A 25,996-nucleotide genomic window follows, 5' to 3' on the forward strand; every position below is an offset into this window, starting at 1 on the left:
TATTTTTAATGATGATGTTTAGGATAAAATATATTTTAATGATATTTATATAATATGTTTATTATAATTTTTTTAAGTTTTAAAAGTTGTTTTACTAAACACAATTATGGTGTTTGTGTTTGTTAAAAGTCATTTTTAATTTGATTTTACCAAATGTAAGTGTGCAACTTTTAAAAGTATGATCTTCTACCCTTAAATAGTTTCTCCTTTATATTTATTCGTGGTTCCACCTATGAAATCAATGGTGAGAGATCACACTTTACTCTCTAAAGTAAAATTCAAACTTTAGAGGATCCAAATCCTAATATGTGATAGAGATGTATTTGTGTTAAAATTTGTAAAATTTAGGTTAAAAAATAAAAAATATATAAAAACGGTATTAAATTTATGAAGATTAGGATGAGAAGTTAGAAATATGAGGATTTCAATGGGAATATAATAGTTGAAAATATGTGCGAAAAAATAAATAAAATTTAATAAGCACAAACCAGTTTTAAAAAGCTCCCATTTAGATACTTTTAAAAGCACCCCTAATTTTTAAAAGCTGCAAACACAAGTACTTAGACTTTTTAATTTACCAAACGCAAAATAAGATACTTGTGCTTTTAAAAAGCACAAGCACCTTTTCAAAAAGCTTTACCAAACCCAGCCTTACTCTCGATCATTTGAGTTTTAGTATAGTTTTGATTTTTAAGCCACCTTATGTAAGTCTCCCTGGTGCTGCAAGTTTACTGGTCTACATATTATTTTTCTGGAAGGCGAAAAGTTACATGGGCCGAGTTGGGCCTTTCTCAGACCAGCCCAACAGAACATTACACTGAAGTTGTCCCTTTTTCTTTTTGCAGTCATTAATAGTCTGAACTCAGAACTCTACTTTTGGTCCTTCTCTATAACTAGTGGTTTTGAATTGAGTATTCGGCGCAGCCAGAGGCCTTGGATCAATGACAGCATCCCCTGCCTCGCTGAAAGCTGCACACAGATTCGAATCCTCAGAGTGAGAAATATAAAACCCATGTTAGTAGTAATATGTATGAATGGGTGTGTTGTGTAATCTAGAATTGGGAATTGTCTAATCTATGACCAAAAAAAAAAAAATTGAGTATTCGGCAAGATAAAAATGATATGGAATTAACCTGAACCCTAAACCCTATAGTAATCACTAATCAATCTCCGTATAGGTGGATTATGGATTCCCGTCGATTCAATCAAACAATAATTAAGCCCCCACACACAACAGGGACATTGACTGAGCTTTCTTAGGTCAACATTCAAATTTATTCAGTTGTTCATTCCTTTCTGTGAATAACCAACTTGAGAAATGAGAAGTGAGAACACACATAACATAAAGGAAAGAGCTTATTGCATAGTTAAAGAGGTCTGATTCTTTATTAGGTTCGCGACATGCTGAGCCACCCACAATGAGCCAGCCTCAGTGCAGGAGAATCCATGAGTATGGTTCTCTCGTTCAACAGCTACTGTAATACCTGGAACCTGCTTTGATATCTGCAACCACAATAACACTGATCATGAGACAACACTTCTTGTTATGAAAAATATTCTTGTGTAACTTGTGCACAAGAATCTGATTGGTAGAGGTTATCACTTTTATCTTTTGAATTGAATTCTTCACCGTTGTTTCAGTTAAGCATATATATGATTGGTGAAAATAGTTCGTGCAATATTGGATCGTTCCATTTAGCATCTCTCTATGATCATTTAACAGTCTTGTGAAAGAACTATTTTCCATAATCTAATGTTCACATGGTATATTATATTTTAGTACTTGAATTAAAAAAGCAGCATTAAGAATCATTACTGCAATAATTACTTAAAAGCATAAAAGAGAAGATTAATTTGTTGCGAAAACTTCTCTTCCTGTAACAAGTATATGAAATACTATTAGAATGGTGCCAACTTCTCTCTTGAAAGGGAATTGAAATTCGAAATTGAAATGGAAGACCCCCTAATCACCAATTCATAATTTTCTGTATTTCAGTTTGGAACTCAAAAACTACAGTTCAGAAAAGGCTCTGAAAGAAAAGCTATTTCCCAAACCATGGTCTGTAGATCTTTGAAAGGAAATCGAAAGGCCTTGTAGTCGACTTTTTGTGACAGCTTCTTGTTGGCTTTTTAGTTTCTTCTGTGCTAATAGCACTCTATTCATAACTTTTTAAGAAAATAAAATAAAATTTAAGCTAAAGACAGTTCCATCCTCCAAAACAACAAAGAGAATGGGGGGAAGAGAGCAAGTGAACCTAAAAAGCCATGCCATGCTCAAATCCAAGGGTTATCTGTTTTACTTTGTTATCTGTTTATCACAGTAATTTTGTTTAGAAAAAGACTAAATCATTCAAAATGAAATTAAGGACTGTGAAAAGTAAGTAATTAAGTATCATGTTTTATGGTAAATCATAAAAGTTTTCTTTGGGGGAGAAGAAGATCTTCTATTTCCATAGCCAGGGCCAAACATCAACCTTGGCTAAGGCTAATAGTTATATCACTGATCGTCGATCGACTACTGATTGGGGATTTTTGCATTTGAACCAATGCAATTATCATGAGTAAGACATCAACTAGATGAACCGACCACATGTCTAGGAACAGTTCAATGCAATTCACTTTCATTTGATAGTTTGATATGTTTTCTACAAGTTACCTCTTCAAGAACATGAAGTGGACCCCAGTGATCATCATCGCCAAATAAAAATGAAATTTGAGCCTTCCTTTCCCTTATAAATGTCCAATCCGGTCCTTCTGCAAACTAACATATAATGAGCCGGTAAGAATGGTTATAAATTTAGTCTCAACCTAGTGTAATGCAAGAGAGTCTAGAATGTTATCCAGTGTTCCAAGTGTGTGCTTCATATCCCATCCTCCCAAACTCCTATTGGCTGTAACCCAAACATGAAGAAAAATTGTTCAGAGTTAAGAACCTCCTTGCACACTTCAATGATGAAGTTCGAGTGCATCAATGACTTTGAATATTGAGAATTTAGGGACTCCCCCCACCCCCTTTAGGTATTCTGAACAAACAAGCACTCCCTCCTAGTCAGTCTTCTTTTATTTTAGATTGTCTTCAACTTTTCATGTATCAATAATTGTATCATTGTACCATTTTATCTGAATGTCATATAGGTCACATCAGGATAATGTTAGGTCCCCTGTTATCGTATTGATGAAGTGTAAAAAGCATCTTCCCTTCCCTTCCTTTTTTTTATTTTCTGTTTCCCGATAAATTTCTAATTGAAATTAAAATTTGAAAGTGAGAATGCAAATCAAATCAAATTTTTTCCTTTAAAATTAAAGAGTTCTCTCATTCTCTCTCTCTCTCATTCCTTCACCCATTCTATCTCTCTTATATATCATTATCAATGACTAATTATAAAATTATAAAGGAAAAAACTCTACATCCATGTAAATAATACATGGATGTTGTCAAGTAACTTCCTCCATACACGCGTTCCCCCACCCCACAGTCGTTTGTTATACACGCGCCTCATATAACGTATCACGTTTTCTTCTTCAACCTAATAAAATCCGTCGTTCTCCTCTGTTCGCGTTTTTTTTTCTCTACTCGCATTCTTCATTATTGATCTGGATTGAATTCAACGTGATAAGTTCCATCGTTCTTCTTCGTTTTCTTCTTCGATCTACACTTCTGAATGAAAACAATGAATAATTCAACTTCAAATCAGTTGAATGAGGTTATTACGTTGAGACAGCTAGGGAATGATTGCTGCATGCTATCACAATAATCTTAAACATTGAACAAAGTAAAAGGAGGCTACCGAACCGAACAACATTCATTTGGTGAACCGAAATCACAAAGGCTACCGAACCGAACAATGTACATGTGGTGAATAAATGGTGATCAATTTTCAATCAACAAGAATAGTATTTCTCCTCCTCTTCCTCCTTCTTTCAAATTTGTTCTCGTAGGTTCTTCTTCTTCAGTTTAGTGGATAGTGTAACTAGGGCTTTGAAATTGGTTGTTACTCTATTCAATACTTCTTTTGCATGGAGAAATACTATTCCTGTTGATTGAAAGTTGATCACCATTTATTCACCACATGTACATTGTTCGGTTCGGTGGCCTTTGTGATTTCGGTTCACCAAATGAATGTTGTTCGGTTCAGTGACCTCTTTTTACTTTGTTCAATGTTTAAGATTATTGTGATGCGTTTCGGAAGAATAATTCAAATTGCACTCATTCAACAGATTTTGAAGTTGATTCATTCATTGTTTCAATTCAAAAGTCCAGATCGAAGAAGAAAACGAAGAAGAAGAACCACAAAGCTAATTACGTTGAAATCAATCCAGATCCATAACAAAGAACACGAGTAGAGAAGAAGAAGAACAAGAAAGAAAACGCGAGCAGAGGAGAACGGTGAAGCCTATAACGCGAGCAGAGAACTGAGGAAGAAATAACATTTTTTCATAATGAGCGGGCGCGTGTTTTCACTCTCATTAATGCGCATGACTATTTGGAATTGGACCAACTTGGTTACATGGTTACATGGATGTGTAGCGCGCCCGAATTATAAATTTGACAATAAAAATGTACAACATAACATTCTTTAATTGCAATTAAAATTAAATTCGAAATATTGAAATTGAAATATAGCTATATTATATTACTAATTCAACAATCAAAATGTATCAAATGATACTCTTAATAAAATTAAGATGAAATATTTTCCTCCAAAATTATTAAATTTCCTTCCGTCATTTTCTTATCTACTTCTCTCCCCTTCTTTATTTCTCTCTACTCTTTTCACTTTATATATATAACTTATAATTTATATTTTAGGGTTAAGTACGATTTTGGTTCCTAAAGCATAGGCCGAAAATTTTTTTCGTTCTCAACCTATTTTTGCATACAACATTGTCCATAAGGTTTAACTTAGTTTTAAAATCGTCCTTCGAACCAAATTACCCTTCTCCTTCTTCACCAAAATACCCAGTTCTTTTTCTCCATCATATCAACATCTCTTCTTTTTCTTCTTCTTCTTCATCATCAGTAGCGCAATCAGAAAAAATCAGAAGAATACAAGAAATCAAAGAACAATGAAATCAGAAGAACAATAAAATCAGAAGCGCAATAATAATGAATTCAAAGAAATAGAATCAGAATCAGAAGCACAGCAACAATGAAAACAGAATCAAAATCAGAAGCAGAAGAAATAGAAGCCATCAACCCAACCTCTGGCCGCCGCTGCCGTCATTGCTTCGATTCTACCCTCATTCTTCCTCCCCTTCTTTTCTTCTTCCTCTTCCTCCCAACCACCACCCACCGTCGCCGTCCATCGAAGGCCAGCAGACGTCATAGCGCCGCCACATCTCTCTCGCTGTACATCACCCATCGCCGAGGTAACCTCCATCTTCGCGGTTTCACCTCTCTCTTCCCCTCTCTGCGAACCCAAAACCTCCGAACCCTAGCGCCATTGGCGAAACCCAGGCCGCCGCAACGTCTCCCTCCTTCATTCCTCCCCAACCTAGCCATTTCCCCGTGCTCACCATCAGTTCCCTCACTGAACAGAGACCACCGAAGGCGGCCTCTTTTCTCCACAAGCTCGCTGCCGCCGCCGATCCGCCACCGCCAGCCCCATTGTCCCAATCACCGGCGAGCTACCCATTCTTCTTCTTCTTCCCCTCTCTCCTCTTTTCTACCGTGACAAATGTCGCGACCTCTGTTTCTGTTCTTGCAGCTACCAGCGTTGGCGACCACCACAGCTACTACCTTGTCCCTGCCACTGCTTCCCTCACCACCATTTCCCCTTCCCCGTGGTTCTGCTTCTCTCTCTCTCTCAACTCTAGAACTCTCTTTCTCTTTTTTTTTATTTTATAATTTTTTGGTTAGGAGTAATTTGGTAATAAAATCTAAAATTAAGTAAAAAAGACAATTTTAAAACCAAGTTAAACTTTAGGAACGATTTTGTATGAAAAAAAAAAGTTAAGGATGAAAAATTTTTTTGGCCTATACCTTAGGTACCAAAATCTTACTTAACCCTATATTTTATATTACTAATTTGATAAGCTAAAATATTCTTTTATTCCAATTAAAATAAAATATTTTTCTCCAAAATTAACAAACTCTCTCTCTCTCCTTCTTTATCTTTCTCTCTTTCCTCTCTCATTCTCTATCTCTCTTCACCTTTCTTTTCTACAAAAAAATTAATAAAATAATCTTATAATATTATTCACATAAAATTTATTGTTATATGCATACCTTTTTAGTTTTTTTATTTAGTTTTAAATTTTCACTACTTATCTTTCTAATCTATATTTTTACTTCTCTTCCTTCAAATATTTATTACATATAATTTGAAGAAAATAATAATGTTGTGATTAATAATTAGAATCAAGATTCAATTGTTTCAAAAAAAAATTAATTTTAAATTAATTTTATAACTATCAATATAAATATTTTTATACTAATATATATAAGTGACGTACCTCGAGGGGAGAGCCAATCTTCCCCTTATATACATGTCAGTAGTGGGCCCCTTATGAGGACAGGCCCATATTCCCAAAGACACTGTCCTGCAGCCGCGTGTGGGTCGTACAGGACACGTGTTCGGGTCGTTTGAAAGGCGAGGAGTCGGGTCGGGTGGAGCTCGGGCCAGGGTCGACCCGTCGGGTCTCCGAGTCGGGCCGTAACAGTGCCCCCACGCTCCAATGGTAGCCGTGGTGGCTGTCAATGGCGCGTTGTCTTGTCTCTTACTTGGGGTCGCCTGGTCGGCCGTCCGTGATAAGGACGTGCCCTCTGCGTGCGTGTCCTTTGGTTGCGCCAGCAACCGTTTCGTCGCATCGTTCTCCGTGCAGAGCATTAAGTGCTCTTAATGGGGTTAAAAACCCTTGTTGAAAGGACCATTTTGCCCCCAGCCGTTTCGCGCTTTTTGGGAAGCAGTTTTTAAATTGTTTGGTTTTGTGTTTCTGCATTTCTCTACACTTCCCATTCCTCTCCTTCTTCTTATTTGACATAAGACCTCAGAGTGTTGCTGTGGCGTCTTTGTTCATTTTTCCTGCATTCTCCCAGACTTGCAACTTCATCTTCCTTTCATCAATTTAGGTAACTTCCGAATCAATCTCCTTTTTATGCATTATTCTTGCGCGTTTTTGTTTGGTTTTTTGCTATTGTTGCGTAGCCTTTTAGTTGCGAGTAGACGTGTTAGGGGGGAAGATACCATTCCAGGGTAGGCTTTTTCTTGTTCTTTTCGCCGTTTTAGTCTTGATTGGCCTTAGTCGGGAAGTCGTGGGGGGTGGTGTTTGTGTTCGGCCTGAGCAACCGATCTCTTAGACTAACTGGATGGTACCCCCATGTAGGTATGGCTCGCACGGTCTCCCGGGCATCCGTTAACCCTGCGGCGTACGACCAATATGCTTGGGTCGTCTCTGATATAAGGGATTCACCCAATCAAATGGGCGAGGAGGAGCTCACCGAGTTCCGACAAGCCGGGTATTTGTGCGGCGGGACCGACGAGGAGGCCAATTACGACGTTTTCGTCCCGGCTCCTCACGAGCGATTGTACGAAATCAACTTCCAACCCCGCCAGGTCGCCGACTGGATTTGGTTCTACAAAGCCATGTTCACTCAAGTCGGAGTTCGCATTCCGTTCTCAGCCTTTCAAATGGCGCTCTTAAACCGAATTTCCGTGTCACCGTCGCAGTTGCATCCGAACAGCTGGGCCTCGATCCGCTGTTTCGAGATGGTCTGTGAATATCTCGAACTGCCGGTGTCCGTGGATGTTTTCCTCTTTTTCTTCACCCTCACAAACCCTTCCAAGGAGGGGAAACACAAAAAAGGGTTCATGTCCTTCCGGTCTGCCCAGGGTCGAAAGATTTTTGGTTTGTTTGAAGATTCTTATCATGGGTTTAAGGACAAGTATTTTAAGGTCCGCCCTGCCAAAGGTCGTCACCCCTTTTGGTTGTCTTTGGAGGGGGTACGGCTCATCCCGACTTATTGGAGCTTCGGGGCAGGGGCCAATAGTTTTATTAAGGTAAATTATAGAAACATGTCGGCAGTAGATCAGCAGATTGCCGAGGTGCTAAACGCAGTTTTTGGGAAGAACCCGGTAAATCCCCATCTCCTCATGGGTGACCGGGAGTCCGGCCGTAATTATATTTGTGAGAAGCTTTTCACTTTTCCCTTTATCTTTTTCCCTTTTGTTGATATTGTGTGACGATTAACCGACCTTTTTTGTTTTCCTGTAGTGGATATGTCTGCGTCGGTGACGGGTCTTCCCGACTTGTTTCAAACCTTTCTTGGCGGTGGTGATGATGAAGAGGATAATGACAAATCTGCTGGTGAGACGTCTACAGTTCCCCCAGAGGACAAAACTACTTCAGAACAGGAGGTCGTGGTTGGGGGAACCGGGACCTCGGCCCAGGCTGCCCAGGTTGAGGTCGAGAAAACGGTTCATGCCTCTCCTTTTCGCGAAGTGGTAGGCCAAGGGGGGTCGACGGCGCCAATGTTCGGTAATCGGATTCCGGACAGGTCGGGTATACAGATGAAGGGCTGGATGGGTGAGGATGCCTTAGCCTTGGTCGCGCTGATTGTGGGTTCGCCGAGCTAGCGAGCACTCGTGCTGGTGAATGGACGAGGGGGGGCCACCTGCAAAGACACTCCGACGCCCAAGTCAGAAAATGTGCAGGCGGGAAGAGTGATGTGGAAAAGTGACGTACCTCGAGGGGAGAGCCAATCTTCCCCTTATATACATGTCAGTAGTGGGCCCCTTATGAGGACAGGCCCATATTCCCAAAGACACTGTCCTGCAGCCGCGTGTGGGTCGTACAGGACACGTGTTCGGGTCGTTTGAAAGGCGAGGAGTCGGGTCGGGTGGAGCTCGGGCCAGGGTCGACCCGTCGGGTCTCCGGGTCGGGCCGTAACAATATATAAATTAAAGAGAGAATATTATTTTTAAATAACAAACATAAAAATTAATTATTTTTATTTGTGCAACAAACCTAATACATAATCAAATGGTAAAGTATACACATTAAATTCTTTTAAGTCTTAGATTATGAATGTTAACATTAATTATTAGTAAAAAATTAAACTCTTTCACTTGAAAATAATAATTTAAAAACTTATTATTTGATTTTTTTTAATGGAGACCCTGATCTTCTTAGCCGATAGGGACTTTTGTCTCCTACGACTTTTTTTGTAAAAGTAATTGATTCTATAAATCTTTTGTGTCATAATCTATAATATTAGGATAAATCCAATATAGTTTTAAAAGATTTATATTCCTTTAATGTTATTATGACCAAAAACACTAATAATGACTAATACTAATCAATAAGATCATGAGAATATAGCATAATGTCAAACGAAATTGTCAATAAGTTGCTATAATTACAAAAGGGAAACAATTTAATCATAAACTTAAAGAAGTGGAAAGATAAGGAATAAAGAGAAGTGTACCTTTCTGAATTCAGTCATGGCCATGTAGAAGACATTCCGCATTACATGATACTGTCAGTTGTTCAAATCAGAAAGTGTTAACATAAAAAATATGTAGATACAAAGCCACTCTAGGAAAGCCATATTTCAACGGGCTAATTGCACTTTATTCCTTGCATTTTAATAATGTGTGAACACCATATGCTTGTCAAGACCCAAAAACATAAACACAAATTATCTCTTTAGAAAATTTCAAAATTCAAATATAAACAAAAAATTTAAAGTAGAGAGAGATTAAAATCAAATTTCGCATTGCATACAAAATGAAAATCATTATATTATAGGGTTAGAACTAACATAAATAGGCATAACTAGTCATTCACAAATAACTTAATTCTCGGTTGAATGTTACATATATAACATTTTCCCAATTTCTCCTTCATTGTCCTAGTATCTTTTTTTTTTTCTTTAATAAAAGATAAAACTAAACGGGGAAAAAAAGAGGTCTTAATAATGTGAAACACAAATCAATAAATAAGATTTTTACAAGCATAATGTAATCAGCACTGAAACATCTTTTGTCAATCTCTTTCAGCAGTTAAACTAACCTGTGACAAATGAGAGCAGGTAGCATCAACTGCATCAGTTGACCATGACTTTGCCACGGAATTTCTGATTATAAACCTCAAAGCCCGGACGGGCAACAATCCTAATGATGCTATCAGGTAACAAAGAGCAATTGATAGAATTTGGGATCTGAAATGCAGAGTAACGGTAGTCATTTTAAATGCTGTACTTCAGATTTTTGAAAGGAAGAATCATTTACTAGCTTTGGAGCTAAATATTTAGCAAACGAATAAAAGCGATAAAAACAGTTTTACTTCTAACTTGAATCCCTCAGAAGTTTGAAATAGAGAGTGAACCATGAGAAAAATATTGATATATAAACCGACAATACTAGTTCATGTCGAAGGGCGACTTTGGGAGGGTTGCTTACTCTGAAATCTTTCCAATAACCAACTGTGTTTTTGACTCTGGGTTCATTGTCAAAAATGGATAAAGTCCAACACAATATTTCACCTATTGAGCCGAGAAGAATGCAAGCATACAAGTTATTAAGATCAGAAGTGATGGATAGGCGCCATGATGTGTGTTCATTAAATATGCCAGAGTTCATATTACCTTCCCTGGAAACCTCTTGAATATTTCAATGGCTATGTAAGAACCAATAGAGTGCCCGACCTGGTGAGAAAATTCTAAATTAGCTACCAGAATTTCATTTCAGTAAGCATGGTTAAACTTCACTGTATGCAGCACAACTTTTTGATAACACAACTTTCCACTGGAAGAATGTAATTAAACCCTCTTAAAATTTCTTCACTAGTTTCTCAAATCAACACCTATATATGTTCGGAAATCAAAGATAGGAATGTTTGCAAATTGCAAGCAACTTTGGCTAAGAACAAGATTCAATTTATATATTAATGAATATAATCTACCTAAGTTGTTCTTTTTTAGTGGATAAATCTGCTGAGACACAGACACACAAGTATTGAACCTTCTCTAAGGGGAAAGGAGATTCATTAATGTGATGTGCAATTTTTCATTAGTGTGACCTCATTGTACAGAATGCCAATTATCACCAGCTTCCTAAGGTGTTAAGTATCACATTCAATAAACAATAACTGATCATGTCAAAATGAGAAAAGACAAGAATGCTACAGGTCAGACATTAAAGACCCACCAGTACTATAGGAATCTCATTCTTTTGCAATTCCTCTCTGATGAAATCAACCTACAAAAAGTACAGGAAAAATTAAGACTGCAATTACAGAAATCGATAAAAGAAATGGAGAATAAAGAGTGTCAAATTCAATTTCTCTAAATCGAGAAAAAAGAATGACAATCAATTAAAAGCAAGGAAATCAAAGAAATGGATAAAAAATGTAACCGAAAAATCAAATACTCTTGAGTTACATGTGACCCCATTGCCCCAACATGCTCTTATGCCAAAGGCATCACATCACTAACTAGCAACTGAAATTGCACTACTGCAACAAATCATTTTTCAATCTATTGTACACCAACCAGTCAATAATCTATGAAGACCAAAATGCCAAAGCATTAACTACCTTATGATTGATTTGTTCTTCTAAGGAGAACAACCGTCCATGCTCCCAATTCTAGCAATAAAACTGCTTATAATAAGCATACTAATGTAGCCCGAGAAAATCAAAGAAAACGGAAATGCATGTACCTTTCTCGTGTGAGAGATGTGGCCAATAGCTAATAAACCACAGAGAAACACAACTAGTAAGTACATAATTGTTGATCAGAGTTTCATAAATACTTCAGTTTTGCTCACTTATGTACCATATGTGCAACATAAACCATAAAGAGAGAAGTGTCATTACTTGCCTGTGATAGAGGCATTTCCCTCAAGCTGGTCATATAGAAACTCCACAAAGTCTTTGTAGAATAAAATAACACCTGCAGTAACACAACAAACCAAAAAGTTAGACGAATATTTTTTTTAAAAATAAAAAAGAAAAAAAAGGGAAAACATAAGCAAACAAACAATGGAAGCCATACCTGGGTTCCCAGGCACAAGCAGAACATGCATAATTGGAGCAACAGCGTGAATCTCCAATATTTCAGATTTGTAACTAAACAAAATATATATATTATAACACATCACCACATGAATTATAAAATAACTCAATTAATTAAAAAAATTATTATCATAACAGGTAAGAAATTCACATACCCTGAGACATTGCATAATCGAAAATTAGCAGACTTAGTAGACTTGGGAAGCAAATGAGTGTCTACATCCATTCCCTTATTCAAACACTTTCCACTAAACCTTGCCCTGCAACCCAAAAAAAAATTTGCAATAATAACTGAATTGGATTGAAAAATGAACAATTGAATGAAAAAATGCTCGAAATTCATATGGTGTCAAATTTGAAGGTAATGACATATTGACATGACACGTGAATTAGGTAAAAAGAGAAATGCACAATTGCGAAGGAGGTGTAACTTGCAAGGGATTGAGTTGATGAAGAAGTTAGTTAAGGAATAGAGATTAGAGAGAATGAGTGGGTATAAAAGGAGGAGCATAGTAGAGAAGATCGTAGCAACCTGCTGGAAGAGTAAGCTGGAGACAGCGGGAAGAGAGAGAATGTACGGACAGTCCAAAAAGCAAGACGGGTAACCATTTCATTGCGAGCTTCAGTCTCTCGCTATTTTAACATTTTTAAACTAATCAAATTATTTAAAGTATTTACCCATTTTGATGTTCAAGGAATTGTGTCAGACATTTTAATTCTTAACTAAAATTAATTATTTGATTGGTCTCTGACAATTAATTTTGTCGATCACTTAGAACTTTGACTCCATTAACTTTAACAGAAGACAAAATGATCCCTGACAACTCTAACAGGTAACAAAATGATCTCTGACACTTTTGTTTGAAAATAACATCGTTCTTCCCCAATTTTCATTATATCTCGCATAATCCTAACATTCATACTCTCTTTTTTCACCTTCAGAGCCATCTTTTTCATCTTATCCTTATTCCTTTTCAGCTCCAAAATCAAGTCATAGTGTAAGTGCCACGTGTGTCCCACCCACCTCAACATGTCATGAACCACACACTTCTTAAATCTCTGGGACTGGTACACCCATCTCTTCCGCACTTCATCCACCAGAAACATCCACTCCCACATCATCGATAACAGCATCACCTCTAACCCCGACAACGTCCACCACATCCTTATGACTAAGTTTCACAACTACTTCAAGGACACGCCTTTCTCCATTCTCCGGCAAGCAATATAGATTGTTGGATATTAGGACATCATGAGAAGATTCTCCTTTGACATTATATGCAAATTCTCATTTGGAATGGACCCCAAAGCTTCATTTCTTCTTTTTCGGAGTTCAAGTTGGTAGAGAGCTTTGACCTCGCATCCAAACTATTAGCACAATGAGCAATATCGACTTTGTCACTTATATGGAAACTAAAGCGATTACTGAGCATTGGTTCAGAGAAGAAGCTGAAGGAAGCGATCAGAGTGGTGGACAATGTGGTCACGGAGATGATAGGACAGATGAGGAGGGAGATGGCGACGACGACGGCAGGTCTTAACAAATCAGATTTGCTGTCTAGATTCATGTGATCCATCGAAGATGACAAGTACTTGAGAGACATAGTCATTAGTTTTCTAAGTGTGAATTGGTTGAAAACAAATTGAGGATTTTTCTTCTTGTGAACATTGAAATTGCAGAGTGTGCATTGTGTAGTTTGAAGTTATAGTATTAAACTGTTAGTATTATGCGGGATATGATGAAAATTGGGAGAGAACAATATCATTTCCGAACAGAAGAGGTCAGGGACCATTTTGTCCCCTGTTAGAATTTTCAGGGACTATTTTGTCCTCCGTTAGAATTGACAGAGCGAAGGATCTAAGTGACTGACGAAATTAATTGTTAGGGACTAATCGAGTAATTAATTTTAGTTAGAGACTAAAGTGTCTGATCCAAAATTCTTTGAGGACCAAAATGGACAAATACTCTTAAATTATTGAACAAAATTTTAACTTATATTATTAAAATAAGTGTGTCAATTTACTTTTGAGAAAATTTCGCTCCCCTCTCCTGAGAGATACTAAAATGGCATTATTTTCCCATCTATTTATAAAATGTATATTTTCCTTCCCTTTATTTGTAAAATGTACATTTCTCTCCCTTAAAATTTAGGGTACTTGTCCTACATTATGGTTTATTATGATTTTTTTGTCAGAATAGTTTATTACAAGTTTATTTGTCTATGTTTATAATTAGTTAGGGGTTTAAATGTCTCGTTGAAAAAATTCTCAGGAGTTTACTTGTCTTACTTTACTGCAATAAGGATGTTTTGTCTCTTGAAATGGTTCCTTAACACGTAATCATTTAACGTTACACGTAAGCAACATTCATTAGCTCTAGATGAAAAATTTAACTAAAAGACCAAAAAATCTAACAGAATTAGTGGTTAGAGATTGCATTGTCATTTTCAATCGATGAAGGACAAGTTGTCATCTTAAATAATAATTGAGTTTAAGATGGAGTTTTATTCTTTAGTTCAAATATAATTTTAATTTAATTTGTCCTTGAATGGTTTAAAAATAATCAGTTTTTGTGATAAATTACTAAAATGGGTATGAAATAAAAATTAACGTTGCAATGTAATGGGGGTAAATTAAAATGTGGTATTAATTTTTTTCATATTAAAAGAGCTTTTTTCTAGAAAAAAAATGTTTAAATTTCAATTTTTTTTAAATTGATCAAAAATAATAAATTTTATTAGTTTCATGGTATTATATTCTATACTAAACTTATAAAATAATAGAACAATTTTTACGTGTGTCTGTGAAAACATTTGATAAATTTAATATTGCCGCATAATATACTTGTTTTTATGGTCTTACAGCTATACTAGTGTTTTCTTTTGTAGGCATTAGTTTCTAGTGCAACTCATGTTAGACAGTCACTTTATTCCATAGATATTGATAAGATATCTAACTTCAAGTGATAAAATCTGCAAGAGGTTAGGTGATCTGATGCAATTTATTTGCAAGCTAAGTTATCAAAAAATTATGAGTTATAATCATCGAATTTCACCTTGATTGGACAATTCATAGACTACCTTAAAAGAAAAATGATATTTGGCTGTTTCTTGGCTTAAATTCTCTGAATTTTTTTCTTCTATGGTTGTTGAATATCATGAAAACTTTTAATTATTATCATGGCAACTAAATTTTTTCTTCGAAACAAGTATCCATAGACACTACTTTGTTTCTCTCAAGAAATAAAAGGCTTACTTATGAACATATCCGAAAAAAAAAGGGGAAGAGTTCATCAAAATCGCCGATGTGAATAATGTCTGTAATTAGGGTGAAAATAGGTCAGACTATGTAGTTAATTGATTTACATCTTATTTATAATCTATTATAGACTTATTTTAAAGTATTAATTTTAATTTGTTATTCGGTCTGTCTTGGTCTGAAATCTATATTNTTATAATAACTTGAGTCAGTGCCTATTATATAATAGGTCAGGCCAAACTAGACTAAACACAGGCCTGCAAGCCTCTGGGAGGCCACTTGGCCTTTTTCCACCCCTATCTGCAATGTGCAACACCCCGTTACCCTAAGCCTTACCTCTAGCCGTAAAGTAAAGGATAACAAAGTATCACGAAATGCGAAACGTTCACACATGATAACTAAAGGCACGGATAGAACAAGACATAATATATATAAAACCTTGTAGATAGTTTCAGGATACATGATGAGTCCATATTTGATGATATATTTTAGCTTGGTTTGAATGGATTTCATCACATAAACTCACACGCATTCACTTAAATAGCATACTTTTGTGTTTTCTCCCTAAATTGATCCTAAATGTGAAAATATGTGTTTTTGTGCTTAAATTAGTGATTTTAATCCCACTTTTATGCCATTCGATGCCATGACATGTTTGTTGAGTGATTTTAGGTCCTAGAGGTAAGATTGGCAAGGTAAAAGTGGAAGGAAGCATGTACAAAGGGAGAACACATGAAGAAAACAAAAGAGAAGCACACAGCCATGTGTGCGTACGCACAACCTTCCGTGCGTACACACAAGTGAAAGTTCAGCGAAGTGTGCGTGCGCACACATCTGTGTGTACGCATAGGTCCCTGTGCGTGACTTCATTAATGAAGCATGTGGCTCGCGAATTTGGGGCTCTTTTGGCCTAATTTTTGGAGTTGCTGAAGCCTTTTGTGATGCTATATCAAAGGGAAATGATCATACATGAAAGCATTAGTTTAGGAGGCCTCCAAATATGCATTAGGAGTAGGAGTAGTGCAGATAGAAAATTCTCTCTTAGGGTTTATTAAATTTCCATTGTAGCATTTTGTAGTAAGTTTTGATTTTAGATTTTACTCCTCTTTATTGTAAGTACTCTTCAATTTTCTCTTTAATTACATCATCTTTACTCTTATTTTCCTTTGGTTCAAGTACTTTGTTAATATTTGCAATTTTAAGTCCTTGAAGTTTTGATTGATGAATTTAGTGTTTTATGATTTATATTTGCTTGATTGAATATTTATTGTTGATATTGTGAATAGTTGGTTATACTTTTCTATTTTTCCTTACAATTTTCCATGTTTTACTTTTATGCCTACAAGGTGTTTGTGAAAATGCCACTTGATAATTTTGAGTAGCTTTTCACACCTTGCCTTGGGATTTGAGTTTCTAGGATACTAGAGTCATAATGTCCGATATTTAGTGGCAATTCTTGGGTAGTTAGTTGACTCTTTTTTCCATTGACGCTAGCTTTTTGCCAATTAATTTGGTAAGTTAGCTAGGACTTATGGATTAAGGTCAATTATGCTTGCTTGACTTACTCTTCGATGTTAGGTGTAGACGAAGTGAGATTGACTCATCATAGTTGTCAGAGTTGTGGTTATGACGATGATAGGATTCCTTAAGATCCTCATTCCCAAGTCAAGGCTCTTTTATGCATTTATAGCATTTTCACCAGTTTTGACCTTGTTTCCTTTTAATTGCATTAATTCCAATTTTGATCATCTCTTAGTTCTTTTATTTCTTAAGTTCTTTCAATCTTTTGTTCTTTGATTTCAAAATTCCATATCATCACAACCAAACGTGTAACATTTCAATTGCATTCCGAGGGAGAATGGCCCGAGGTTTCATTACTCTCGGTTATATTTGTATTTTGAAAATCAAACTTTGATGTTGGTTGATTGTTGGGTTTGGACTATACTTGCAACGCCAATTCTATTTTGAAAAAATTCCTAACCCACTTTAGCCCACATCAAGTTTTTGGCGCTGTTGCCGGGGAATGCAATTGGTGTCATGTTTTTGGTTGTTGTAAATATGTCAATAGTGTAAATATCTTATTTTTTGGTTGTTTGGTTGTTTTTGTTAATACTTAGGTATTTGTTTTTCTTGTTTATTGATGTCTTTTGCTTTTATTTTCTACTTTCTTTATGAGTTATCACCCTTGTTGCTTGGAGCTTGGTTGAAATCATATTGTAGGGTGTGATGGATTCAAATTGGAATTGCATCATGGAGTGGGAGGATCAATTAAGGGAGGAACTGTTTGCGTATGAGCAACACTCATGGAAATCACCTTCCCTATACTACAAAGAGCCAAACCCTCCCCTATGTGAATATCAAACCCAAAGATATGAAAGATACCCCATACACAACCCTCAACCACCAAACCTTCAAGCACCACACCATCCACCTCCATGGAATCCTAATGTCTATACACCTTGCTACCAACCATATGAACCATCGCTTCCTTATACACCACATCAATACCCTCACCCACATGACACACCTTCTAACTATATAACCTGTCTCCCCATCATTGAACCTTCTTCTTTACCTCAATATGAAGTTCTCCAACCCTTATCCCAAGAATAACAAGACCTTCAAGCATTCTTCCAAGAGCAAGAAGGGTTCCAAAAGAAGAAAGGAAAATTCATGGCTACCATAGCCGAAGCGGTGAACCGCTTAGTCCTACTACGCTCAAACAATCAAGACATTTCCCTTGAGGAATGTGGAGGATCAACCAAGGAGTGTAGTGAGGAGGAGAACTGGAGTCTAAGATAGAAGGAGTGGAGCTAAAGCTAGAGTCGCAAGAGAAGAAAGGTAAAACAATTGAACCGGAAGAGGTAAATGGAGAATTGAGGGAGTTTGATCAAGAAGTGGATTGCATCATCAATGATTTTTGTCCACCTTGGTCAATCCTCTCAATGATCTTGAGGAACCTTCCACTTTTGAGTTTGAGAGAGATAGGAAAGAGCTTGAAAAGGATGGTGAGGAAGAGGTGATCACCCAAGAAGTGGAGGCATTCATGCAAGATTCCAATAGGGTGATTTTAATTCAAGGGCAGTTTGAGTGGGTAACAATTTCCTCCATGAGCTTCATAGGCCCATACCAATATGCTATCTTGGAAATGGATCATCAACTTAAGGAGCTTCTTGGAGTGTTAAATGGTGAACGATTGGATATTGGTTCCCAAAGAAATTCAAGGTATAAGTGGTGTAAGATTCAATTGGGAGGAGTCCAACATTCAAGTAGGTACTTCAAAGGTGTTTGAAAAGGTTGTTCATCCAAGGGTACAAGTGAAAAGCAACAAGAGGATGACTGGGAAACCAAAGTGTGGGATCCGGGCATACAATTCTACAACCAACAATTTTGGGTCCCAATTGCTTACTTGAGGTTGTTTGAGAGTTTAATGTACTTCATTTGGGATCCCAGAGGAGTTTTCAAGAGCAAACATGGGTGGCGACTCAAGGATGAGTGGAAGCATAAGCCACCATGACACAAGATTCACTCAAAAAGTCCAACTTAAGGACTTTAAACCAAAGTGCTAGGTGGGAGACACCCCACGATGGTAACATCTTTCCAAATCTTCTTTCTTTTAGCTTTTACTTATTGAATTTTGTCTCTTTGATTAACTTAGTTTCATTGAATTCTAGGTTTAAATTAGTTGCAGTTTATGTTTGGTCATTTATTTTTGAAGAATGATATGTTTTGGGGTTGAAAACCTTTAATTGATATCATGGGTGCTGCCTTAGAGGCATTAAAAATGTTGCAGAAACAGAGCATTGTGCGTGCGCATAACCTTGTGTGTACGCACACGTCCCCTAGTTTTCGCCATCTGTGCGCGCGCACAGCTCTGTGCGCACGCACACTTGATGACACACACTCTATTCAGAATGCTCGCACACCCTGTGCAAGCGCACCCTAGCACATTTTCATTATGTGCGTACGCACGCCAGCCTGTGCACATGCACACATGATCAATTTTACCCTGTTAAAAAAGTGTGTTCTATGCGTGCGCACAGGCCTGTGCGTGCGCACACATAGTAGCACCCTTCTTGCTAGGAGCACTCGCACACCCTGTGCGTTCTCATTCCCTTTGTTTTTCTCTTTTGTGCGTGCGCATACGTCCTTGTGCGTACGCACAGGTCGCGTTCTGGGTGTTAATCAGGAAGGATACCCTGTTATGTTAGACCCCCCCACTATTCCCTTTCTTCTTTCTTCACCCCCTTTACCCCAGCCCGCCCCCATCTTCCGGCGACCACCAACGCCACCGGAGCCACCACCGCGCCACCACTCCTCTTCTTCCCTCTTTTCTTCTTCTTTCTTCTTTCTTCTTCTTCTCTCTTTACCCTCCTTTGTTTTGTTTATTTGCTTGATTAATTTTCGTTTTTCTTATTTTACTTTGATAATGTAGCTTAAGTTTTCCTTAATATTTTGTTTGTTGATTGCAAGTGTTCAATTTTTTATTTATGGGTTGTTAGTACTTGAGTTTTTGCTTGAATATGATGAGTTGGTGCACCACATACCATGTGTTTGATATAATGTCCGAATAAACTTTTTGTTTAATGCATGTGTTATAGCTATTATATGTGTTAGACTATGTCCTTGTTTGGCATTCTAATCAAGAATGGTGCACTTTTGCATGATTATAATGTTGTTTTGGATTGGAATTTCAATCATGTACTTGATTATTGTCTTGAGTTGCTAGCACCAAATTGATATAGAGATTGACATTTGTTTCTTATTTGGTAAAAATTTTTAACAAGTATATATTGAATTTAGTGAAGTGAATTGAATTGCTTGTTCATCATGATTTTTAAATCAATATAATCACATCACAAGGTCTTGTTTCTTTTTGATGCTTTGCATTTGTTTGAGTTGACTTGACTTGATTCTCATCAAGCTTGTCACTTTTTGTAACACGCACCTTCCCATGTGATTATTTCATTATTCGTGAGGATGAATAAGTAGTCTTCTTTTCATTATTGCATTGGTTATTGTTGTTGTGCTATTTTACATCAATCATGTGCTTTCATTTGCACAATTTCAATATCCAATATTTTTTAAATTCAATTCACTCTTGATGTAATCGCCTAAGCTTGCTTATCTCTAATTCATGCTCATCCATTGCATGCAACTTAGGTCTTTTAATGGAGGAACTCATGCTTAATTTTTGATTGTGTGGATGCCGTTTTCACCGGCCATTGTGTGTGTTCTAACCGCGCGCATAATTGGAATACACACACGGCTCATTTTTATCATGCCACACCACTCTGCAAACTTCCTCAATTAAATGCTTATTTTTTTCTTTTTGCTCCAAGCATACAATGTATTTGCTCCCTCCTTTACCTTTTTGTGCCACTTGCCCTATGATTCCTAATTATACTTTATTCATTTTTTTTAGGATGAGACGTAAAGACAAGGAGACGATAGAGGAGGAGGATGTCGAGCATGTTTTGAACTTGACAATTTCCATGCAACCCGAGCCCCGCATCCGCCAACTGAAGGTAGAGCGCTTTAGAGCCATTCTCCCCGAATTGTGTTCGTGCACGGAGGACCGTGCAACGCTTAACTGTGGAGAAGATTCGCCATTTTTGGGGAGTAAATTTTTTTCCGAACACTTGGCACTTTATTTTTGTTTTTGTTTTATTATGTTTCTTGTAGATATTTGGAGTGTTTTTTATTGTTGCATTGTATTCACTTCTAGTACATATATCTTAGACTATTCATAGTTTATATCTATTGTATTTTGCATCTTTTGCATGGTATATACTTTATAGATAGAAGTTGTGATTGGATGTTGTGAATAGTATAGTAGCTACACTACAAAATTTTTATTTGTTTGTGATAATTTTTTAATGAGGGTTACTAAAAACCTCCATAATATATTTTATTTGTGGCAAATTATAAAACTCCCACTTTTATAATACTTCTAATCTAATTAATTATAAAATAATCCAATTCAAACAAAAATTCACTCAGCCCATACAAAAAAAAAAACATAAGAGGGCTTCAAGAGAGGGCTTCGAGGGAGAGGACGATGGAGAGTGAGATCTCTCTAAAACCCTAGAATTTCAATGTCACCTCCACCGCCACTGCCACCGCCACCACTATTCATGTCTTTGCTGTTGTTGTCGTCATATTCTCCTTCGTTGAGGTAATGCTTAGATCTTCTACTTCTGCATCGTCTTCTACGGCGGATTCTTCCGCTGGTTCTGCTTTTGCTCCAGTGGCTTGAAGCACTCAGAGCGGGATTTCAGTGCGAGCGCGATGGCACTGGCTGAGAAGATCTGAAAGGCGAGCGAGCAAGAGTCTCTAGAAGCTTTGATTGAAGCTGCGTTCGAAGCTATCAGATCTTGTGGAACTGATTCTCATGTCGTTCCAAGTCATTGCGGTGAGAATTTCTTCCTAATTTTTTCTTGTTTAGTTCGGAACTCAAATTTTCTCACTCACTTCCGTTTAGAATTTGTTCAGACAATCTCCGTGTTTGTGAGAGAGGTGAATTGAATTTGAGTTCTCTATTAACTCTAATTTGTGCCTAGTTCAGCTTCATACAGATACTTTTTCACTTGCTTCTATCATTTCAATGATTCCAGATTACAAAGCCAGCAATGTACCTTTTTATGGAAATTCAGAAGATCGATAGTAGTTACTATCCTGAGGTATATATGTATGTCTTTCTAATAATTCCTTTTCAAATGGAAGATTGAACTTACTGATTACAAAATAGTTTGCTACATGGATGGCCTTGCAGACTTTCCATAAGCTCTTTATTATCAATGCTGGATCTGGCTAATGCTATGAAAAGTTGTTAAGACATTCCTAGATGTTTGCACAGTAGCAAAGCTTCAAGTATGGATCATTGTTATATTCCATTATATTATTCTATTTTTAGATATCTTGAGCTAACAAGATTCTTATTCCATTGGTACCAGCTTTACTTTTGGCATGCCAACTATGTTATAGTTACTGTGATTGATGGTGGCATTGGATTGGTACTAGTGACAATGGTGGTTGAGTTGTTAGTGGTTATACAAATCTTATTAATATTTAAGTTGATAATACGTTAAAGATTTTTTTCCCTTTTGGTTTGTAATATTATCTTGCTTTTGGTTAAACTAATTTTGGTTTGATTTATAGTACGAATTTATCCCCTATTTTCCTAAAGACAGCATATTTGTATTATACAAATTTTAACTATTATCATATTTCATCTACTTATGTGAAAGATTAATCCTTGACTGGGAAAAACAAATCACCCCCCTCAGTTTTGTTGTTTTTGCAGGAAAAAAGAAGGTCCTGCAGCAAAACCTTACTTAAAATGGGCAGCATCAATGGCTACTTCTCTTGATACTGGTGTCCCCTGTGTTATGTACATGCAAGTAGATGCTCCTAATCCTATTGTAGGTAATTAACTAATTATTAAGTATCCTTAATTTGCAACTATCTTCACTAATATTACTTTATTGTTATATATGTTAATTGCTAGATTGACACATGCAATAGAGTTTACTGTGATCAGTTCATACCAAACTCTAATGCTAAGCCGAAGATTTAGATCGAGGGCTATAACGGATGGTTAGTTACTCGAGCAAAGTTAGTTAGAATCTTGATAAAAGAGCGTAGATAAAGACCGAAAAAAGGGTCTAAGTGACTTTGAATTCTTTGATTTGCAATGGCAGGTTTCTTTATTGGAGCTGTACCTTAGAGACCTGTGAAAGATCTTGCATTTGCTATGGCAAGATTTTATCAACTTTGTGAAACTTTTATGAACTACTATATGGTATTGAAACCTATGATATCTTTTAAGTTTGTTATTATATGTATATGAGAAAGGAATTGAGTAAATAGCACAAAATTTTGATATGAAACAGTATCATGAAGGAACCAATTTTAGTAGAACCACAGGTGGACTTTTTGTTGCTACTAGTTATGACTATGATGCACCACTTGATGAATATGGTATGATATTTATTTATTTATCTATCTTATTAATTTGGTTCTAAAGAGAATCTCAAATTTAATCAATATCTCTTACGCAGGAATCATTAGACAGCCTAAGTGGAGACACCTTAAAGATTTGCATAATTTTATAAAGTTTTGTGAAGAAGCATTGATTACTACTGATCCAGCAATTACATCTCTTCATCCAAATATAGAGGTATATATGAGTGTGATTCTGATTCTGATTCTAATTCTCATTTTGAGGGCATATACATTTCAGTAACCTCACAACAGAGACTTTTTTCTTCCTTCCAAACAAGGCAAGTTTTGGTATGGTTATTACTATTATCTCCACTTTCATGCTAATGGATATGCAAGACTAATGCATAAAAGCATGTTAAGTTTAATTTTGTTAGAGAAATTATAAGTTTGTGATTATTTAAATTCGAGTTCATTTAATTTGTTTAGTTTTAGGAATAGATTTAAGTTTTATGTTTATTATTTTTGTTTTAATTTGTTTAGTTTTAGGAATAGAAGATGATAATGTTTCCCCTTTGCCTATTGTTTCTTGTTTTTATATCCTTGTGTTGATGCAGAGTATGGATATTCTTTTCAGACATCATGCATGTGTATTTATTTGTTCATGTCCAAAAGGAAAAATTCCCGTAACCATAACCATACATGACAAAATTAATAAGTTGCTTGGGCTTGGATTCAGAATTTAATTTAATTGATTATATTATCCTTCAATTTTTTGACAGATAATAATTATAATTAAAGTGGGTATTGATTCTTCTTTCACTAGTTTCTTGTTATTGCTTTTGAGAATGTAAGTTGATAATTGGCAATCATCTGATATTACCACTTTTAGTTAGCAAAATTTATTTAGCAATATGTTCGGAATGACATATTACCTTAGTAAAGAATTTTATAAATTGATCAATTATATTGTACTTCTTGATTGTTTACTTTAAAGATCATATTCTTTTGTAGGATGGAAGACTCAAAAATCAACTTCGTAATGATAATTTTTCCTCTTTAGAGGTGAGACTTTTGCCGAGGTTTCATTTTGTGGAAAAATAAATGTATGCGTAGATTAGGATGAAAACAAATAATAAATAGAGGTTTGATATGCTGTTGTGATCTCTTTCATTTGTTGCTTGTTCCTCTGGATCCCAATAAACTGATTTATATACCATGCTGATATTTATTACTTAGTGTTAATTCCATATCATTAATATTTTAGAATTTATATGAAGAATTTGCCATATCGCAGAGCATGTAAATTTCTTCTGATTGTAGGCCTCTTTTTTATGGCCAAAATTGGAACCATGCTTATGAAAAGGTTGTATTTTAAATAAAATAAGTAGGACTAAGAGGCAATTGGGTTCTCAGCAGAGGCAATGAAGGTAGCAGAGGTGTTTAGTAGGACTAAGAGAGTTTAACCATTTTGACAATTAAAAGTAACTTGGTAACTAAGCAAAAAATAATTTATCTAAGTTATCTTTAATTATTAAATATTGACTAAATTTAAAAAGATAATTTAGATAATTGAATTTTAGTTATTAATTGTTAAATATTAAACTATTAAAATAACATTTCTTTTTGAAAAATCATACTCCGTCAAATACTTAAATGTCAGTTTGAAATTTCTATTTTAAAATTATTATATACATGCCTTTTGTTCCAATAAATATGGCATGTGTCAATGTTTTTGTGTCAATGTTTTGTTACTAATATCTTGTATTGTTTTGGATTGAAGATAACTTAGATAATTTACTTTTTGCTTCTTTTGTGTTGTATTATTTTTTGAGTCAAATTGCAATAGAGGAAGAGATGAGATCTAATACAACAGTAATATTATTGGAAAGACTAATAGAGTGTGCAGCAGATGGTTGGCAAAAACAGCTTGCATTTCATTAAAGGAGTCACCCCAATGCTACCCAAGAACGCAAGCTCAAGAAAAAGAAAGAGAACCTGGCATTCGCTTGTTCAAGCATGTTCGCCAACCAGGAATAGTGTTTGATCATTTTGGTAACTCACTGAATCAAATGACTCCTTTCCTAGTGGCTTACTTGTCTATTCATGGTTGGTTTTAAAATTTTCATCATATTTTCAAGTGATAGCTAGATTGCTTTAATCAGCCAAATTGACTTTAGTGCTTTATATAGTTGAAATACAATCTTTATTTCATTCAATTGGGATACAAAGGGGTTCTTATATTAGTTTACTACCCAGTTTGGTTGAGGTCATATTGATAGACCTTGTTTTATATTTCAAATTATTCATGTTAAATTTTGTTCAAATATGTAATATTTTAATTTCCTTCTAAATTTTTAATGTGTCTTATTTAAAGATTTCTTTTAAATGATAATTGATTAGTAGTATAATAATGTAATTCTAGTATCTAGATTAATTGTTTCAGACTAATATTGACATGTTTGGAGAGGTTGAAACCCACATGAATGTTTTTTTTAAATTAAAAATTTTTTTATGGGGGTTTTAAACCGCCACAATGATTAACCAAGAATTGCCACAAAACGCAAGCATAGAACCCCCCACAAAAGGTATAAAAAACCGCCACTGAAAGGAATTGTGGGGGTTGTGAAAAACCGCCACAAAATAGCTCGTGGCACCTCAAATTTTGAGAATTTTTGAAATTGCCACGATCCTTTTTGTGGGGGTTTGAAACCTCCACAAACAGGAAAAAAAAACGCCACAAATGAGCAAGATCCTTGTAGTGCTAGTTCAATTT

The 25,996-nt window shown here is 35.9% G+C and overlaps 1 protein-coding gene and 1 long non-coding RNA gene across 8 annotated transcripts; one reads left to right on the forward strand and one right to left on the reverse strand.

The window, feature by feature from the left end:
* Positions 1 to 1,112: 1,112 nt before the first annotated feature.
* Positions 1,113 to 12,646, reverse strand: LOC107494071 (uncharacterized). Of its 5 annotated transcripts, none has more exons than XM_016115102.3 (13): positions 12,551 to 12,646; positions 12,174 to 12,278; positions 11,999 to 12,072; positions 11,825 to 11,896; positions 11,664 to 11,692; positions 11,539 to 11,589; positions 11,151 to 11,201; positions 10,589 to 10,648; positions 10,404 to 10,486; positions 10,015 to 10,162; positions 9,428 to 9,478; positions 2,657 to 2,761; positions 1,113 to 1,503 (listed from the first exon to the last, which is right to left on the reverse strand). In XM_016115102.3, exons 1-13 carry the CDS (start codon positions 12,625 to 12,627, stop codon positions 1,357 to 1,359), a joined length of 1,053 nt encoding a protein of 350 aa, XP_015970588.1. In that variant the 5' UTR covers positions 12,628 to 12,646; the 3' UTR covers positions 1,113 to 1,356. The 5 variants fall into 5 exon arrangements, 4 of the variants coding, with proteins under 4 accessions (XP_015970588.1, XP_015970587.2, XP_052119354.1 ...); XM_016115101.3 differs by lacking the exon at positions 12,551 to 12,646 and adding an exon at positions 12,450 to 12,472; XR_008010686.1 differs by having other exon boundaries at positions 1,354 to 1,503; positions 2,657 to 2,754.
* An 8,966-nt stretch (positions 12,647 to 21,612) lies between these two features.
* Positions 21,613 to 23,871, forward strand: LOC107494072 (uncharacterized). Of its 3 annotated transcripts, none has more exons than XR_008010245.1 (7): positions 21,613 to 21,691; positions 21,894 to 21,959; positions 22,052 to 22,149; positions 22,583 to 22,704; positions 22,787 to 22,875; positions 22,980 to 23,080; positions 23,340 to 23,871. It is a non-coding gene; the product is annotated as an uncharacterized LOC107494072 (long non-coding RNA). The 3 variants fall into 3 exon arrangements; XR_008010244.1 differs by having other exon boundaries at positions 22,583 to 22,700; XR_008010246.1 differs by having other exon boundaries at positions 22,583 to 22,653.
* Positions 23,872 to 25,996: the final 2,125 nt, after the last annotated feature.

Source organism: Arachis duranensis, chromosome 6 (assembly GCF_000817695.3).
Source record: "Arachis duranensis cultivar V14167 chromosome 6, aradu.V14167.gnm2.J7QH, whole genome shotgun sequence".
Taxonomy (NCBI): domain Eukaryota; kingdom Viridiplantae; phylum Streptophyta; class Magnoliopsida; order Fabales; family Fabaceae; genus Arachis; species Arachis duranensis.